Source organism: Trichoderma harzianum, assembly GCF_003025095.1.
Source record: "Trichoderma harzianum CBS 226.95 unplaced genomic scaffold M431scaffold_1, whole genome shotgun sequence".
NCBI lineage: Eukaryota > Fungi > Ascomycota > Sordariomycetes > Hypocreales > Hypocreaceae > Trichoderma > Trichoderma harzianum.
Window position 1 is genome coordinate 3,277,539 of NW_020209249.1, and position 16,504 is coordinate 3,294,042.

Here is a 16,504-nt window from a genome sequence, read left to right on the forward strand (position 1 = left end):
ACTGCCCTCCTTTGTCGGAATCTGACGTGCCTGACCCCATCCTATCGATTTTCATTCGACTGCCTTGCCGCTGGACGCATCTGGTCGCTCGTTTTCTCCCAATCCTTTCTTTTTGGTCTTTTCTATCTTCCAGGTCGGAGATAGATTGATTCTTCATTTCATTATTCTATTGGTATCGATATATCCTTGCTGCCGAGCTTTGAAACGATCTACTGGTGCTGGATACCCAATCGATCAGCCGGCTATAGATTGGTCTCACACAAAGAAAAACACAATATGAAGTTTATCACAAGCGTCCATGCTGCGGCAGTAACTTCAGCCATCACAGCTCCTAACTCATTGGATGTCAAGAGTCTATGTAGGTGCAATTGAAATCCGGTATCAGACGAGGTAACTAACACCAGAACCAAACAGCATCGGTACGAAATGTCGCTGCCACTCTTGCATACGATGCCATGTCCTACTACAAGGGCAATCTCTCCGCCCCGGACTCGGTCGCCATGGGAGATCTCCAGGATCCATATTACTGGTGGACGGCCGGCGCACTCTGGGGGGCGATGCTCGACTACTATCACTTCACAGGGGACTCGACTTACAACGACGTCGTAATCCAAGCTCTGCTGGCACCCACGAATCTCGGAATCCAGCAGTCGTACATGCCGGCAGAACACGAATTCGAAGAAGGAAACGACGATCTCTTCTTCTGGGGCTCGGCTGCCATTGCCGCCGCCGAGCGAAATTTTCCGCAGCCAAATGTGACTCTGCCCTCGTGGCTGGACTTGGGAGCTAATGTCTTCAACCAGCTCGCGAGCCGCTGGACGACGCAAGACTGCGGCGGTGGTCTCCTGTGGCAGATTTACGCATCCAATCCGAACGGCTTGACGTACAAGAACTCCGTCAGCAACGGGGGCCTGTTTCAAATAGCTGCGAGGATGGCTCGCGCCACGGGCAACGACACGTATCTCGAGTGGGCAGAGAAGGTCTGGGACTGGTCCATGGATATTGGTTTCATCGATCCTGAATCGTATCACGTTTACGACGGCGCTGGTATCGATACCAACTGCACCAAGACGAACCCAGCATCCTTCACTTACACTAGCGGCATCTATCTTTACGGCGCGGCCGTCATGGCAAACTATACCAAGAAGCCCGAGTGGAAGCAGCGCACCGAGAAACTGCTGGACGGCGCCGGCTGGTTCTTCACTCCGCCCAACAGCACCGCCAAGATCATGTACGAGGGCGCCTGCGAGACCGTCGAACGCTGCGACGCCGACATGACGACCTTCAAGGGCTACCTGGCACGCTTCATGTGGCAGTCAACGCAAATGGTCCCCTCCCTCCGCGAGAAAGTCGAGGGCCTTCTCACTATCAGCGCTCAAGCTGCCGTGAAAACTTGCACGGGAACCGAGACTGGCCGTGCCTGTGGCCAGAAGTGGTACGTGGGCGAATTCGACGGCTTGACCAACTTGGGGTCGGAGATGTGCGCGCTCGAGACTGTTCAGGGGCTGCTGATTGACGGGGCCGCGCCGCCTTTGGAGGCAAAGGATATCAAGACTGTGCGGGATACGAATTGGCCTCCTCAGGAGAGTTATACGCCTACGCCCTCGCAGGCGCCGACGACAAAGCGAGGCATTGCGGGAGATGCGAAGCCGACGGAGAACGCTGCTGGTGCGAGACTGAATCTTGATTTCAAGCCGTTGACGGTGGTTGGTTTTGGAATACTACTGGCCACTTGGGGTCTGGCTTAAAGCTGTCTCATTTCCTCCCATTGTTTTCCAAGTTTTGCATGTGTATATAGTGTAAAGACCGGCCGGCTTTGTATATATCGTGCTGGCAGTATGTGGCTCTAGAACATGAGTTGAATTAGAAACCCCTGTTTTATATGGATAGATATAAACGCTCTATTTAATGTCATTGACGTCCTCTTTTACTCTTTTCTATTTTCCAGCATGGTATCTATCTAGGTAAATCGCTATTCCCCTTTTTTACAATCACCGCCATTTTTGTAGTCTCACCTTTCACGCACTTCCTCTTACTTCCGCCAACGTCTTCTTCAGTGCCTCCAAAAGTCTTGTCACTTCCTCTTCTGTACCAATAGTGATTCTCAAACAGCCATTACATCCGTGCTCCTTACCCCTAAATCGCACGACAACGCCTTTCGTCTCAGCAAGCTTCTCATACACAGCCAACGCAACAGCATTATCAGGCTGACCCTCCGCATTAAGCATCTCATACAACAAAAAATTGCTTTCCGTGCCGCCGCGAAGCCTGCCGACGCCGGGAATTGAAGGCAGCTCCTTGATGATTCTGTCGCGCTGGGTGAGGATCTTGGCGCGGTTGCCGTGCATGACGGCGAGGCCCTCTGCGCTGACGGCCGAGGCGGCGAGGGCGCTGGTTGGGCTGGAGATGTTGTAAGGCGCCTTGAGGCTGTTGAGGAGAGAAGCAATGGGAGCTGGGGCGAAGGCTGCGCCGAGACGGATGCCGGCCATGCCGAATGCCTTGGAGAGGGTTTGCATGACGACGAGGTTGGGGTACTCGGTGACGAGCTCGGCGAGGGAGGCATCTTCGGGGGCGAAATCGATGTATGCCTCGTCAAGGACGATGACGCCGTTCCATGATGGGTGGTTGAGCAGGGCGACGACGTCGGCCTTGGCTAGGAGAGAACCAGTAGGGTTACCGGGCGAGCAGAGGTAGAGCAGCTTGATAGACGAGTCGGAAGACAGAGCAGCAGAGATGGCGGGAACGTCAAGGCCAAAAGTAGGCGCAGGAAGAAGCGGCACCTTGACGATAGCAACGTCGTTGACCTGTGCCGAGACGGCGTACATGCCATATGTAGGAGGGCATGTCAAGATGCGATCCTTGCCCGGGACGCAGAAGCAGCGCAGCAGCGCATCAATGGCCTCGTCGCTTCCAACGCCGACAAAGAGGTTCTCGGCGGACAGCGTCTTGTCCGTGTGCGCGTGGGTGTTACGAAGCTTGCAGAGCAGCTGCTTCAGGTCGACCTGGTGAGGGTCCGGGTAGCGGTGCAGGCCGAGGGGGTCGATTCCGAGGCCATTTTTGCTTTGCGAGGCGACGGACACGGCGGAGGAGGAGAGGGAGGGGCCGTATGCGTTTTCGTTTGCGTCGAGGAGGATGTTTGTGCCATCGTCTTTGTAGTCGCTGTTTATTATGTGTGTCAATTTGTATTTTTATTTCCAGGTGAGACAAAGGTAAGGAGTGTGGACAAACTCTCGAGCGCAGCGGTAAGGCTGGAGTGCGAGGATATTGGGGCGAGCGCAAGTCTCGAGGTTGAAGGGAGACATTTTTGGCGGGGGGGGATTGGGCCTCTGGAGAGGTACCAATTGACGATGTTGAGGCTGTTGATGCGGTATAAAGAGAAGAAGAGGGGATATAAGAAGGGGAGAAGAAGAGGGAAGAGGGTATTTGAGACTTGCGCTGAATGCGTCCAAGTCGGAAGAAGTTCGAGTCAAGTCAAGTTATGAATCAGATATTGATAACGATAAGCCCCGAGGCCGGAGGTTGATTTTTGGCGGCGGGCTTCAGTGGGGCGATCGGGTTTGGGCTCCGGAGATGCGGCGGGCAAGTTTCATTGTAGTGTGAATATAAGACTGAATTGAGGAATAATAAATGATGAATTGCATTAAACAAAAAAGAACTATATTCTATCCTAAATATTTCCCTTCTAAAAACCCACAAATCCAAAACTTGGTATCGCTTTCGTTGAATCATCCATAATAATCATAAAGGGGAAAAAAACAGCACCAACAGCTTCAAATCACAAGTGGTAGCCAAACAGGTACCAGCATCGCTTCCTCATAAACAGCTGGTGAGTCACAATCTTCCAAAGAGTCATTGCGCATGCCAATCCACCCGCCAGCAGCGGAATCAACTGTCCAACAGAAGTAATCGCTTTAACGCCAACCTGAGTGATGCCGTTGCGCTCAATCAGGTGCTCGACCAAGTAAATGGATATGCCGATCAAGGCCATGGACAGAACCAGCAGCACCAGCTCCACCTTTGGGCGCGCCCTTTCCTTTGTCGCAAAGGCATCTCGAATGCCGCCTCTGAATCTCCTCATTGTCGCAAAGACGCTGAAGACGAGCGAAAAGACGCATATGATGACTCCCAGCACGGAAAACACCTTGCCTGCGGTGCGGAACGGTCCGTGGAGGCTGACGTCTCCGAAGAAGGCAATGTCGGGGCATCCCTCCACCGTCATGTCGTCTATCCCGTTGAACCAGAACCAGCAGCCGTATGAAGAGACGGCCGTGTAAAAGATGATGCGAAAGATGCCTGAAAAGTGGCTAAAGTGACCAACGCCATCGCCCGTTAGACTAGACAGTGAGCCAAAGAGCAGGTATTGAGTGATGACGGCGCCGATGACAGGGTCGCCTGGCTCAGATTGCGTGCAGAGGCCCAGGAAGATGGACCACTGGATGATGAGGTTGGCGATGCGGTACGTGCTCTCAGTCTTGGGGTCGAAGAGGGTCGCAAGCAGTGTGGCGACCCATTGCGCGTAGAGACCGGCACGGACACCGACTCCGTAAAGATCTGAGTTGCCGTCTGGGCACCAGTCTGGTGCGACGACCATGATGATGATTTATCTGAAGTTGTTTTGATTCGATGATGAGGAACGGAGGATGAAGCGACAAACTGCCAGGGCAGAGAGAGTAAGAAGGGCGAGCTGGGGGATGAGATGAACCCAACAGAAGCCAGTAAAAGAGCCTGCCGATTTCTTCACTTATACCAACATGCAATACTCCGTTAACTCGAGGGGTTCGTGACACAAACGCAATCTCTCACGCTCGCACAGAGGGTTATAAAAAGACTTTAGTCGCCGCCAAGCATCTGTCGATTCCCGTGAGCAACAGAACTCGGTCCTCGATTAAGTTATGGGCCCCGTCCGCTAGATATGTGAGTAACGCAGATCAAAACCATTGATTTTCTAGCCCCCCCCTCGCAACAAGGTGGCAGTGCTCGAGCATCCAAAGCTCAAGCAAAGAAAAACGTCAACGACAGCCTTGCTTTGGCGATATCCGCCTCACTTCACTAGACTATATCGATCGTCATGTGGTGTGTGGGGGAGAGAGACAGACGACTTGGGTGTCTCTTCCTTGCTTTTTCAGCCTCACAACTCAAAAACTACTGCGAGCTCCCTCTTCTTGAGACATTGGGCACAGACACAGACCAGGGGCGCTGGCCCGAACCGCCCTCCGCCACAACATGGATCCGCATCTTAAGCCAATCAAGATTATCGTGTGAGAGCGAGGCAGACACTTTACTGACAGGGGTTGCGGGCCAGCGCGATGCGCTAGCAACTATAGCTGTTCTTGGTGCTTCCCCGTTATACGATCGCTGTGCCTCTTTTCGTCCTGTGTCTTGCTTTGATTATGGCTATTTCCCGCATGTGATGCTTGCTAGCTCGAGCGGCTGAAGGGAAGGGAGGGGCGAGAAAGAGGTTGAGAGACTGAGGCTGAGGAGACAGGCAGCCAGCGTCTGGGACAACAGCCTGAGTGTAACTGATTTGCAGCATGTGTGGAGAGGGAGCCTGGCTGTGTGGCTGTGGTGCATCTGGCGATGGCGGTTGGGTTGCATGGTAGATGCAGTAGATAACATGGCATGGGGGGGCTTATATCCTCTCACAGCTTTATTACACAAGCTGTTGTTGACTTTTTTCAACAACACAAAACAACACAACTCTGTAGCCTAGCCTTTCCACAATTCAACTCAACTCAACTCAGCAGTAAGGCAAAACGTACAAACAACCGGAGCCATGAACTCCACCGACCTCCATTGCCCCGTCAATGGCGACTCCGACCTCTACGGCCTCGGCATCCGCATCGGCATCTACATCCAAATGATGACCGTCCAGCTCTCCGGCCTCGCCAGCGCAATCTTCAAGACCGAGGACACCCTCGGCCAGGGCACAATCATCCTCGTCCTCGCCACGGGAATCGTCCTCATTCGCGAGCTGCGGGACAAGACCGTCGAGGCCGTCGAGGTCTTCCCCATCCTCACCTTGCTACTCGCCCAGGTCGGCGTGTGCCGCGTTCCTTACTGGAAGGGCCAGACCACGGCGCTCATTTACACGTTCGAGGTTGGCGGGTTGATTGCGCTGTTTGCGTGGTTTTGGTGGCATGGTATGGATACGCTGCCGCGTGCGTGTCATGATGACAAGGCTTTTTTCTTTGCAAAGGTTAGCATTTGGCACTGGTTCCGCACTCTTAACAAGGTCGGCTCCGTGTTTGCCATTATCGGTGGTGTCGTCTCCGTCATCTTCTATCTCGCAGGTTAGTCATTGTAATTTTCCCAATGATAGGCTTCTCCAAACACTAATACCTTTTGCTTATATAGCTATTATCCTCTTCACTTTTGTCCGCGCCGCCAACTTTGTGCAGAGATTCCGCGGCGAAGAGGGCGGGAGGTCCAAGGAGGAAGAAAATCCCATGGGCTTCGGGCCAATCGACTTCCTCGTCAACATTGGCGCCATCGTCTATGTGGAATTGGCCCTCAAGTGGAACAACATCTCTGGTGTCCACAGCCTCGTCGCTCCGGGCCAGTTCATGCCATTTTTCATCGCACTCGCGCAGCTTCTGAGTGTATTTTATGGTGTTGGTAAGGGGTTGATGTCCTTGGCTGCGGATGAGGATGGTGATTCGGATTCTGAGTTTGGTAAGGCTTCTTGATTCAATTGAGCTGTGGAGGTTTACTAATTCTTTTGATAGACGACGAAGATTTGCCTTGTCCCCACGAAGAAAAGGGATGGTCTTGGTCTTACAAGAAGCAAGACTCTCTTCCTCTCGTGGTTGTTCCCTCTACTACAAAGTGAGTGGGCGGAACAAGATGAAACTGGACATGGCACTAGAAAATGCCAAATTTATGATTGCGTTATACCCCATTGGTGTTTTTTTGATGGTATGAACTTATGATGGGCAGGTTTGGATATATAAGTAGAAATTGGGTTGGATCACCATTACGTCGGTACGGTGTTTGGCAGCGGTATGCTGGATGATATGCGATAGATATACTGTTGGAAATGTTTGCTTTTCTTTTCTTGGCTATTCTTTACATAGCATCGAACAATGACTACTTCAATGTGCTTTTCACAAACGTGTTCTCCAGATGGTCATGTCAAATATGCGACGTAGTTATAATTACCTAGGTAGGTAATTTATAGTTCGCACCTCCACCTAGTTATATGAAGAGAGTTTAATAACTTTAATGAGAAACAATAGTGCTATCCAGCATCTCGTATTTCAGATTTGAAGCCACATAATAATAGATGATAATGCCAGAAACGAGACAATAGAGAAAGAATATAACAATAGTAGCAGATACAAGGAAAAAATGATACTAGTAGCAGACATTAGAAAAATGCAGTGATAATAGTAGAAAGTAGTGATAGTAGCAGAGACTTAAAGAGTTGGGTACCATATATGTACATGTAATTACATGTATTAGCCTTTTGGTACGCTGCCAGCCTCAAAGCCACTTTAGGCCTTGATAGTGACGTAGGCGCAGTTTGTATAGAGCTCACAAATGTTTTAACGACCTGCTTGTTGGTTGTTGTTAATGTGGCGCCCAACACCTATAAATTTAACCCTACCTTTCTAGACAGAGGCAAGGTGGTTAGGTACATGTATTGCCCAACAAAGCCGGGATTGACCGAGCAGGAAGGTCGCAGCTCTGGCCGTGCAAAGCTTCTCCCATTACACCGTGGCCAAGTGACGATACTCAAGTGTCTCGAGATTTAGCCCCGTAGGCCTTCAATTCCCTATGTTGGTGGTGCCTAGGGAACCTCGTCGTCGTCTAAAGAGATATATAAAGAGCTACTATGTTCCTCGAGTTGCGGCTTCTCTCCCTCAACAACCGCCCTTTCTTCAAACCAAGAATACCATCGCTCTTCGCATTACTATACTTGCCTTGCCAAAGTCGAGTCAATTCTTCTTGCTCCACTGACCGACCCCCTCGGTATCGTCCTACGACCAGCTGTGTCTCTTCTCAAAGGAACAGCAGACCCCTACCATGTCTTCTCACAAGTCTAGCGGACCTGACCCAAGTTGTGCCATTTGCAATGGAAGCGGTACTTGGAATGAGACGGTCATGGTCGACACAGATGTTAATTGCTGGATGTGCAACGGCCGTGGATTCAGATGTCCTTCAACAAGGCATTCTGCCGATTGCGACAGGAGCGCAAGCTATTGGGGCTTCAGAAACTGTGATTGCGCCCATTGCCGGGGATCAGGCATACGGATTGAACAAGTACGACAGACTGTCACACATGACTGCGACTGCTTCAGGAACTCATAGCTACTCCTGGGGTTGATGATTGCAATCTCATTTCAATGTTCGATTCAGGAATTTGCGACCAATTTAGGTACTATTAGCAACTAGGGCAGGTGGTTGCAGTCTCATGTAATGGATTGGTGTCAGGAGTTGTCCTTTGTCGGTCATGTTTGTGTTTTTAATTCTATTGCAATACAATCATTACTGCCACGGGCTATACTTTGGCGTACTGGCCAGACAGAGGTAATTAGCAATCTATACTGAATAGACCCTCACGGCTACAAAGAGTGACACTCTACCAATCGCCCCAATCCTCTTCTTCTATAAATGAACTATTGCACGTCACCCATCCTGTTACCGTTAGGTAGAGTGAACTCAACAAAGGAGGAAATAGTATGGTCATGTAAAGACTGAAGACGGACGGATCAACGCCAAACGTTTAGCAATGAACCGGTGACGGTGGTGACACTCACATCCCAGCAGAAAGCATTTTTTTCCTAATATTCCTTTACCTTATTCCGAATGATATAATGAGGCCCGATCAAGGGCAGTAAGTGCTGGTGGTGGCGGATGTAATAGGGTTATGATAGACTTAGACGCTACGAAGGATCATCACGCATCTCACCAGATTCCCTCGTGTCGTTTATGAATTGAATGAGTTTTCGATCTCTTTGCCTCCTGCAGAATTCCTATCACTTCGTTTTGCTCTCATCGGAAGAAGACTGTCTTCGGATTTGCGCCTGAACAGCTGATCGTGAGAATATGGATATCCGAGGCGGAAGTCTGTTGGCCTGCGGTGGACTTACTCCTCTGGAATGGACGAATTCGCCAACGTACGCTCCCGATTGGCGTAGACGGTGTCTTTGCCCTGTCTCGACTCCAATAAGGATTGAATCTTGGACCAAAATCGGGCCTCGATATTATCTTTGAGCCATCTTGCGTCCTCTGGATGCGTCGCTAAGAATTCAATACTCTCATCTATAATAATCGCATCGCGACGAAGGTTTGACTGAATAATCCGGCGATGAGCTTTTGCATCAAGCTTTCCAGGTGTTGGCTTTCGTAAGCGTTTAGTTGGTTGCCTCGGTTGCCTCGGGAATGGATGTTTTTCCAATTTAGATTGTATTTCCTCAGGGAGTGGTTCCGGAATCGCAATGCTACTCAAATGTTAGTGGACTGATGATGGCTTCACAACGCCATAGGATTCTGCTAACAGGAGTTTTCCAGTCCACTTGTACCGTAAAATTGGCGGATCTTCAGCAGATTCGCCGTGATCGATAAGGAAGTAGCAGTTACGATTCTCATAGCCAAAGTCGTCACCGTACGAATTCCAACGATCCTTGTCCCAATCAAAGTCACGGTTCCAATGGTACTGACAAATGATGTTTCGAATATACAGGATTCGTTGCCAATAATCATTTCCTGGTACAAGACTTGTTACTGTTTGCACCAGGATTCGTACCGGTCCCGGATATTGTAGCGACAGATTTGATTGCTCAGTAGGAGCCTCCATGATGGCTTCTGATAGACGAGAGATGCAGAATCCCAGTGGCGCGGGCCGTTGCGAATTGGAGCTTCGGGGGATTATGCAAAATTGACCGGGCAATGCGAAGATGAGTTGGTAAAAGTGAGTTGAAGTAAGAGCCAGGAGAAACTCGAGATGGTGAGCGAAGTAAAAGAGTCGAGCTGTGACGTTGTTTGATGTTGGCGTTGGCGAAGGCGGGAGACACTACAGATAAAGATTGAGTGAGGAAAAGAACGACTTTATATGCAAAGGCGGTGGAAGGGCAGCCAATCAGGAGACGATGAACTGATGTCTGACCAACAACAAATATCACCATATTGGCCCACCCTGCATGGCACTGGTTACAATGTTTGCTTTACTTCTCTTGGTCACTCCTTATTCATGTACTATCGGACAATACCTACTCTTCGCTATTTTTCACAAACATGTTCTCAAGGTAATGGTGTCAAATGTACAATGTATTTATACCCAACTATGGACAGTTCAGACCTCTCCTTAGCTATTTGAAGAGAGTATGGTGAAGTTCAAGGACCACCCGTATGTACAAAGCCTCTTCTTAAAATTATATATACAGAATCAGATTCACCATCACTGCTAGCCTCCCAATGCTAACCAAATCCCACTCTTTCGATTTCCTCTCAACCTTTTAGACTGACATCTTTTCCGACTTACACGTTCAAAGGCTGGGCGGTGCGCTTGCCAGTGTTGCATGAGCCAGTGGGAGGAGCAGTGCCGGCAGAGTTGAAGTCGGTATCCGGGCCGGGGTTGGGGAAGAGCACATCCTTACCCTCGAGAGTACCACAGCCGTTGTTAACGTTGGCAACAAACTGAGAAGGACGGCTGTTGAACGGATCAGAAGGGCTGCGAGCGGCTTTGCTCCGGCCCTGGATGGTGACGTGGGCGCAGTTCATGTACATCTCACGGTTTCCAATCTTGTTGAACCAGGTCCACGAGAAGATGGCGTCTCCAGCAGGCGTGTCGTTGGGCAGGGTGAAGCTCCAGGTGGGCTTGAGAGGGCACTGGCCGATCCACGAGTGGAAGGCCTTCCAGGTTCGGCCCTGGTCGTAGGACAGGGAGACTTGGCAGCTGCCTCCCTCGTGAGTGGCAGAGCCGGAGAGGGTCAAGTTGTAAGTGCCTCCGGCTTGCCAGGTGACAACTGACTTGCCCTCGGGCCTGTTGAAGTCGACCTGGTATCCCTTGCAAGGGTAGTTGCCGCCGGCCTGGAGCAGCGGGTTGGTCATGCTGTAGTCTCGCAGAGCCTCGGGCACGTTGGGGTTGAACTTGGAGCGGAAGGCATAGGGCCATGAGAGTTCCATGTGAGCCTGAGCCATGGCGGCGAGGCCAAGAATAGAGGCGAGAGTGAAGACCTTCATTGTGCTGATTGTGTGAGAGTGGTACAATTGTTGTCTTAGGCTAGTGATCCGATCGAGGCGAGCTGTCAGAGACTGTTGTTGTATGATAGATCCAATGGAAAGGGTGGATGGAGAGATGAGAGACAAGTGGTCTCTTAAGTAGTTGTTCTCAACATAATGCAGACAAGGCACGAAGCGATCCATTAGATTTAGGAAAGAATACCGAGCTAGACCCATTGTAAGGGTTTGCCAGCGATGCGGCAATCGTTCCGTTACATCTCGCGTGAAAGGGGGACAGGCATGTTGCTGATGCCATGAATAGCAGAGTCAACCTCCCAGATTGGGGCATGCCATCTCCCACCATCTCTGACCCCCAATGCTACCGAGTCTCGAGGTCACCACACTGGTCTCTTGACATTCTATGCATTGTTGAAATCCTGCTAGATAGTCATCCACATGGGTGGCATTGACACCGACCCCAGCAATAAAGAAGGCCAAACCACGGCACGCTGGGCGGCAACCGACTTGGGTGGTCCAATTAACCTGTTGACAGCGCCATTGTGGGGGAAGGCAATGCCAGATGCTGTCAAACACAGATCGTGACCAGGCTAAAGTGTCTGGAGTCTGTCCCAGCCACTTACACACACGCTGCTCTTGTGACTACCAGCTCCAGCACAGGGGTGCCATGTGGACCTGAACCACTGCGACGAAACCATGAGGCTGTGATGCAGAGGCTCCCTTGTCTGGTCCCACCGCTGCGTATGGAAGCTGGTTATCATGATACTACGAGTATTTCCTATAATAGTGTTACTGGTAAGCCGTGTATGTGTGTAAGCGGCCATGATGAGCCAAGGCGCCAAGCCCATCAAATCAACTTGCAACGAGCGGCCGTTTTAAGAAAGAGATGGAACTGAAAATCACTTAATCGCATACTCATAAACGTAAAATATTCACACGCTATCCTCTACTTGATGAACATTCACGTGTTGCCAGTTCGAATGGTGTTGCGCCAGCCATTGCTTTGTCTAAGCAAACGCGTAGAGCCTTGTAAGCGCCTCGTAGGAGAATCAGCCAGCCGCCAAGTCCTTGGAATGAATATTTCCGCTTATTCACCGCCGCATGAAACAAAACAGAAACATTTCGGGGAAACAACAAGGCTCCGAAAAGATGATGCGGAGACTTGACAAAGAAAACAGCCATGGACTTGCCTGGCTCTGGAATGCTCGAGGCTTCGGACCGACAGCCGCGGATCCCACCAATCGGGAGCCCCTGACAAGAGGTAAGCATGCGTTTGACGGGTGCAGGAACAGGAACATACAGGGTACCTGTCGATCAGCGCATTCTCCAAAGTACACGCGGAGGTGGAGAGAAGAGACGAAGAAATCATCACTTTGGTCTTGGCTGCGGTCTGGTAAACCACCATCTTTCTATTTGGCACGTTACAAATACAAAGGGGTGCAGAGGATGGATATGAATACTAACTAAAGCCAATAGATTTATTGGCCGTCCTTGGCGCCAATGCTCAGAGGCAACCTATACAAATCCTCAATCTACATCGGACGTCTGTGGGCACTGATACTGCGACTACATGTATGCAGGATCTCGGCACGTTATTGCTCGGAGCGGCAAAGATATGGGCTGCCTCAAATCGTCTCATTTCACCGATATCACACATTTCAGGCATATTCCGGACAGTCTTCGCTCAAGACCAAAGGTCGCTCACAATGAATGACCAGGGTTGCAGGACTCCAACTCTAGCTTCTCGTATAAAACACCAAACTCAGACTATCGTCAGCGCAGCCCACCAAATCTGCTATTTAGAAATCCGGCCTCGCTCTCCGACAATTCCGAAGCAGTCTCACCCTCGCAAACATATACACATAAAGCGGAACTTTTATCAAAAGCAGCCCCCCAATTGCCAGAGCGGTAGGTCGCAATGTTTGCATGCCGCGCCGTGCGACGTCCCTATCTCACGGCCTTCCTATTCCAGAAAGAAGCTTGAAATTTAGATGCCTCCGACTATCGATCTCCCTTGCCCGCGCCATTTTTGCCATGGACGGCACACGCGCTAGCATGCAACGCGAAACGGCACTCAGGGACATACATCCCTTGGTAAGTTTAGATTATCTACGAGTACAGAATAGTCTCCCCCTTGTCCTTTTCTCGAACCGCTGCCCGTAACGTTAACTTTAAAAATCCCCCTTGACACCGGCATCTTATTAGCCTAGCAATACTAGGGGGTCTAGGGACAGTTCCTCCTGCCCAATGGAGACCTCTCATGATTCCCCCTGCTGCCTATTCGAGGTCTAGTCGAAGCTTGCAGAAGAAGCTTGATTCCTTTATCTTGTCTTGCTCGCCTTGGCGGCGGTGCGCGTGGGCTCCTGGATGCTTTCCTTGCTTCTTCGGCTTGGGATGAAGATGGGGGCTCGTGGGACTGACATGTCCGTGCTTGGCCGCGAGCCGACGAGAGCCGAGCAATGGCAATGTCAAGACTAAAGCCATGATTGACCTTTCGGGTCATTCGTGAGAGATTGGCAACCACACTTTCTACGTCTACAAGACCATTCGGACGGAGGGATCTTTGCTATCTGACACCACGGATGAGATACAACCATCCATGACTATCGTTCGTTACACTGCTGATACCACTTGAATAGAATATCGGGTTATCGGGTTAACTGCTCTTGAACAGACAGGACTCTGTTGAGAATTTACAACCACTTACACAGAGGAGGAGGGTTAAAGTCAAGCCTTGGCGTGGACAGTCTTATCAAGATGTGAATCAATTCGACCAAGGACCACGAAAACTACGCATTGGCATCATTAGAATACAAATCGGCGGAAAGAATGGCCTGTAGAAGTTATCTGTATCTTCAATACAGTTGTTTCTCACAATACCAGAGAATATCTTTGGTATTCGTATACCATGTCCATAATGCGTGCACAACTGCTTCATGCTATCGTTTCTTCCTTACATATACTTTCCATATTTGTCAGCCTTCTAACTCAATCTGTCAGGCATTCAAGGGTGACCACATCATTGATGGGTTTCCTAGCTGAGAAGCATCTGAAAGTAGTTAACTGAGTGTTCAGTAATACGCATTGACTGCTGTTTAACTCGAAATCGAGTTTAGTATTAGCGTTGCCGAACCGGTGCCGAAAGCGCATGATTTGACTGGTGAAGACCACTGTATTGGCTTTACCCTGTCATTTTACCTAGTAATGATAGATCCATGATAAAGAGTCGGTATGCGTTCATTTCGTGGGCTTAAGACAGGTATCTCCGAGTTTTTTTTTTCAAGAGAATTTGCAACAGTTAATCTAATCAATGAATCACAAAACATATAAGTTCCAGGTTGGCATTCAATTTTTGCATGGTGGTGTAGGGTAGCATAGCTCAGTGCAATCACATGCGGTCAACTACCAACACAGGTGGTGGCGCTCACTCTCATGCTCCGTGTAAGCTAGATCCCAAGTGTAAAACCAACGATGGTATGCATACGTACTTAGTTTAATTTTCTTTTTTCAATGGCATGATGTACGCGTGGACAATTGTAAAATTATTTGATAAACGATGGAGTTTTTCGATTTTAAGACTGCCGGATGTGGCTCTCCTTATCTCCGGGCATGTGAAATTCCCCTCCCCTCATCTGATAAATACAGACAGCATGAACTTCAAATACATGCATTCACCTTTCCAGCCAATTCCGCTTGTCACCAATTCACCAACTCTCCCGAATCTCAAAACTGAGTAAAACATCCTACAAAAATGTCATGCCCGGATTGTTACCGCGGCTCTGTCCACGAAGGCGAGCCGCGGGGCACCGTCACTCGCGCCTACGGTCTCGAGACCTACGTCGTCGAACCAGCTGATGGGACGCCCCTGAAAGGCATTGCCGTCATAATTCCAGATGCTTTTGGATGGGCCTTTGTCAACACAAGGCTTCTTGCGGATAAGTATGCCGACCAGGGCGGGTTCAAGGTGTATGCTCCTGATTTCATGAACGGTAAGTCAAACTCGATATACAATTCATGGCTCTTGAAGCACGTTTTAGACATTGAAGGCTGATTGCTGTAGGACGACCTGCACCGTTGTACATGATTGACGACATGAAGATTATATCATCGAAGGAAGCTGGAATCTTCTCCAAAATGCAAGTACCATGCTAAACACTATTGTGGAAATTGAGCTACAGTCGCTAACACGCAGCTCGAATGAACTTGTAGCTATCACTTCTTCCATGCTATGGGCGGCATGCTGCCCTTCATCACCTACAATTGGCCCACCAGGGCATGGCCAAGAGTCAAAGGCTTCTTCGAGCAGCTCCGCAAGGAAGAAGGCGCTTCACTACCAGTTGGCGCCGCGGGCTTCTGCTGGGGAGGCAAGCAAGTCATTCTGCTGGGTCGCGGAGACACAATCGACGGACGACCGCTGATTGACGCTGGATTCACCGGACACCCAAGTATGTTAAGTCTCAACAGCGACATTGAGAACCTGAAACTGCCAGTGTCGTTTGCAATGGCCGAGCACGATGACTACCTCTCTGTGGAAAAGGCAGAGGCTATCAGGGCCATTGTTGAGGCGAAGCCCGAACCGGCTCGCGGAGAATTAACTATCTATTTAAAGGCTGGACATGGGTTTTGTGTTCGAGCGGACCACAAGTTTCCTGACTCTTTGCAGCAGGCAGATGATGCGACTGAGCAGTGCATCAAGTGGTTTACGGCCCATTTTAGCAATTTCACACAGCCCTCTTGAGAGATTCATGATGAAGGGAGCTGCATCGTGTGGATAGCTAGGTTTGTTTGCGGATACCTTGAGAAGATGGAAGGAGAATTGCTACTCGTATTTACAGCGTGTTTGTCATATACCAAAGTTGAACATACATATAATGTAATAGGACTGGGCTGTCAAAGAACGAATCCACGCCAAATATGACACGAAGCTGAGCCATGTGATTTCTTCTCGCAGAGGTTGCTCTCTATGCTTAGTGACTATATTAGAAAGAGCAGTGCTTACCTCTATCAAATCCATTTGGATAAAAACAGCTTGTTAAAGTGACGCACTTTTGTTATTATCCGACCCAATGAACTATTCTCGGAGTATCATTCGGAGATCATGAAGGCTCGGCATAGAGGCTCTACCACCGAAATAGGAAAGAGGTTTGGAAATCTGGGGTAAAGAAGACGGTGCATTATATAGCCGACGGCAATTACTAATTCTGATGACTCTCTCTGCATGTCGTATGATGGTGTTGAGGAACGGACTTTGTAATGTACCGTTTCTAACTGCATGTATGAGAGTGTGCTGCATTTAGTTAAAGAAATGGTTCATACACCTTAC

The 16,504-nt window shown here is 49.7% G+C and overlaps 8 protein-coding genes across 8 annotated transcripts; 4 read left to right on the plus strand and 4 right to left on the minus strand.

The window, feature by feature from the left end:
• Positions 1 to 276: 276 nt before the first annotated feature.
• M431DRAFT_72100 (glycoside hydrolase family 76 protein) lies at positions 277 to 1,748 on the plus strand (the record flags this gene model as incomplete). The annotated part of the gene is made up of 2 exons (XM_024921985.1): positions 277 to 358; positions 415 to 1,748. The coding sequence occupies 2 exons, from the start codon at positions 277 to 279 to the stop codon at positions 1,746 to 1,748; spliced, it is 1,416 nt and encodes a 471-aa protein (XP_024780702.1).
• Positions 1,749 to 2,018: 270 nt separating this feature from the next.
• M431DRAFT_980 (hypothetical protein) lies at positions 2,019 to 3,302 on the minus strand (the record flags this gene model as incomplete). The annotated part of the gene is made up of 2 exons (XM_024924987.1): positions 2,019 to 3,159; positions 3,229 to 3,302. The coding sequence occupies 2 exons, from the start codon at positions 3,300 to 3,302 to the stop codon at positions 2,019 to 2,021; spliced, it is 1,215 nt and encodes a 404-aa protein (XP_024780703.1).
• Positions 3,303 to 3,775: 473 nt separating this feature from the next.
• Positions 3,776 to 4,591, minus strand: M431DRAFT_73355 (hypothetical protein; the record flags this gene model as incomplete). Its single annotated transcript, XM_024922119.1, has 1 exon — positions 3,776 to 4,591. One exon carries the CDS (start codon positions 4,589 to 4,591, stop codon positions 3,776 to 3,778), a length of 816 nt encoding a protein of 271 aa, XP_024780704.1.
• Positions 4,592 to 5,773: 1,182 nt separating this feature from the next.
• Positions 5,774 to 6,686, plus strand: M431DRAFT_70892 (hypothetical protein; the record flags this gene model as incomplete). The annotated part of the gene is made up of 2 exons (XM_024921834.1): positions 5,774 to 6,290; positions 6,355 to 6,686. The coding sequence occupies 2 exons, from the start codon at positions 5,774 to 5,776 to the stop codon at positions 6,684 to 6,686; spliced, it is 849 nt and encodes a 282-aa protein (XP_024780705.1).
• A 2,402-nt stretch (positions 6,687 to 9,088) lies between these two features.
• M431DRAFT_71046 (hypothetical protein) lies at positions 9,089 to 9,799 on the minus strand (the record flags this gene model as incomplete). Its single annotated transcript, XM_024921850.1, has 2 exons — positions 9,089 to 9,443; positions 9,501 to 9,799. The coding sequence occupies 2 exons, from the start codon at positions 9,797 to 9,799 to the stop codon at positions 9,089 to 9,091; spliced, it is 654 nt and encodes a 217-aa protein (XP_024780706.1).
• Positions 9,800 to 10,251: 452 nt separating this feature from the next.
• Positions 10,252 to 11,298, minus strand: M431DRAFT_503197 (lytic polysaccharide monooxygenase). The gene has a single exon (XM_024918274.1). The coding sequence runs from the start codon at positions 11,182 to 11,184 to the stop codon at positions 10,480 to 10,482; it is 705 nt and encodes a 234-aa protein (XP_024780707.1). The 5' UTR covers positions 11,185 to 11,298; the 3' UTR covers positions 10,252 to 10,479.
• Positions 11,299 to 12,633: 1,335 nt separating this feature from the next.
• Positions 12,634 to 13,289, plus strand: M431DRAFT_202111 (hypothetical protein). Its single transcript, XM_024913343.1, has one exon. The coding sequence runs from the start codon at positions 12,756 to 12,758 to the stop codon at positions 13,170 to 13,172; it is 417 nt and encodes a 138-aa protein (XP_024780708.1). The 5' UTR covers positions 12,634 to 12,755; the 3' UTR covers positions 13,173 to 13,289.
• Positions 13,290 to 14,932: 1,643 nt separating this feature from the next.
• M431DRAFT_489815 (hypothetical protein) lies at positions 14,933 to 15,919 on the plus strand (the record flags this gene model as incomplete). Its single annotated transcript, XM_024916730.1, has 3 exons — positions 14,933 to 15,170; positions 15,242 to 15,317; positions 15,391 to 15,919. 3 exons carry the CDS (start codon positions 14,933 to 14,935, stop codon positions 15,917 to 15,919), a joined length of 843 nt encoding a protein of 280 aa, XP_024780709.1.
• Between the last annotated feature and the right edge of the window lie 585 nt (positions 15,920 to 16,504).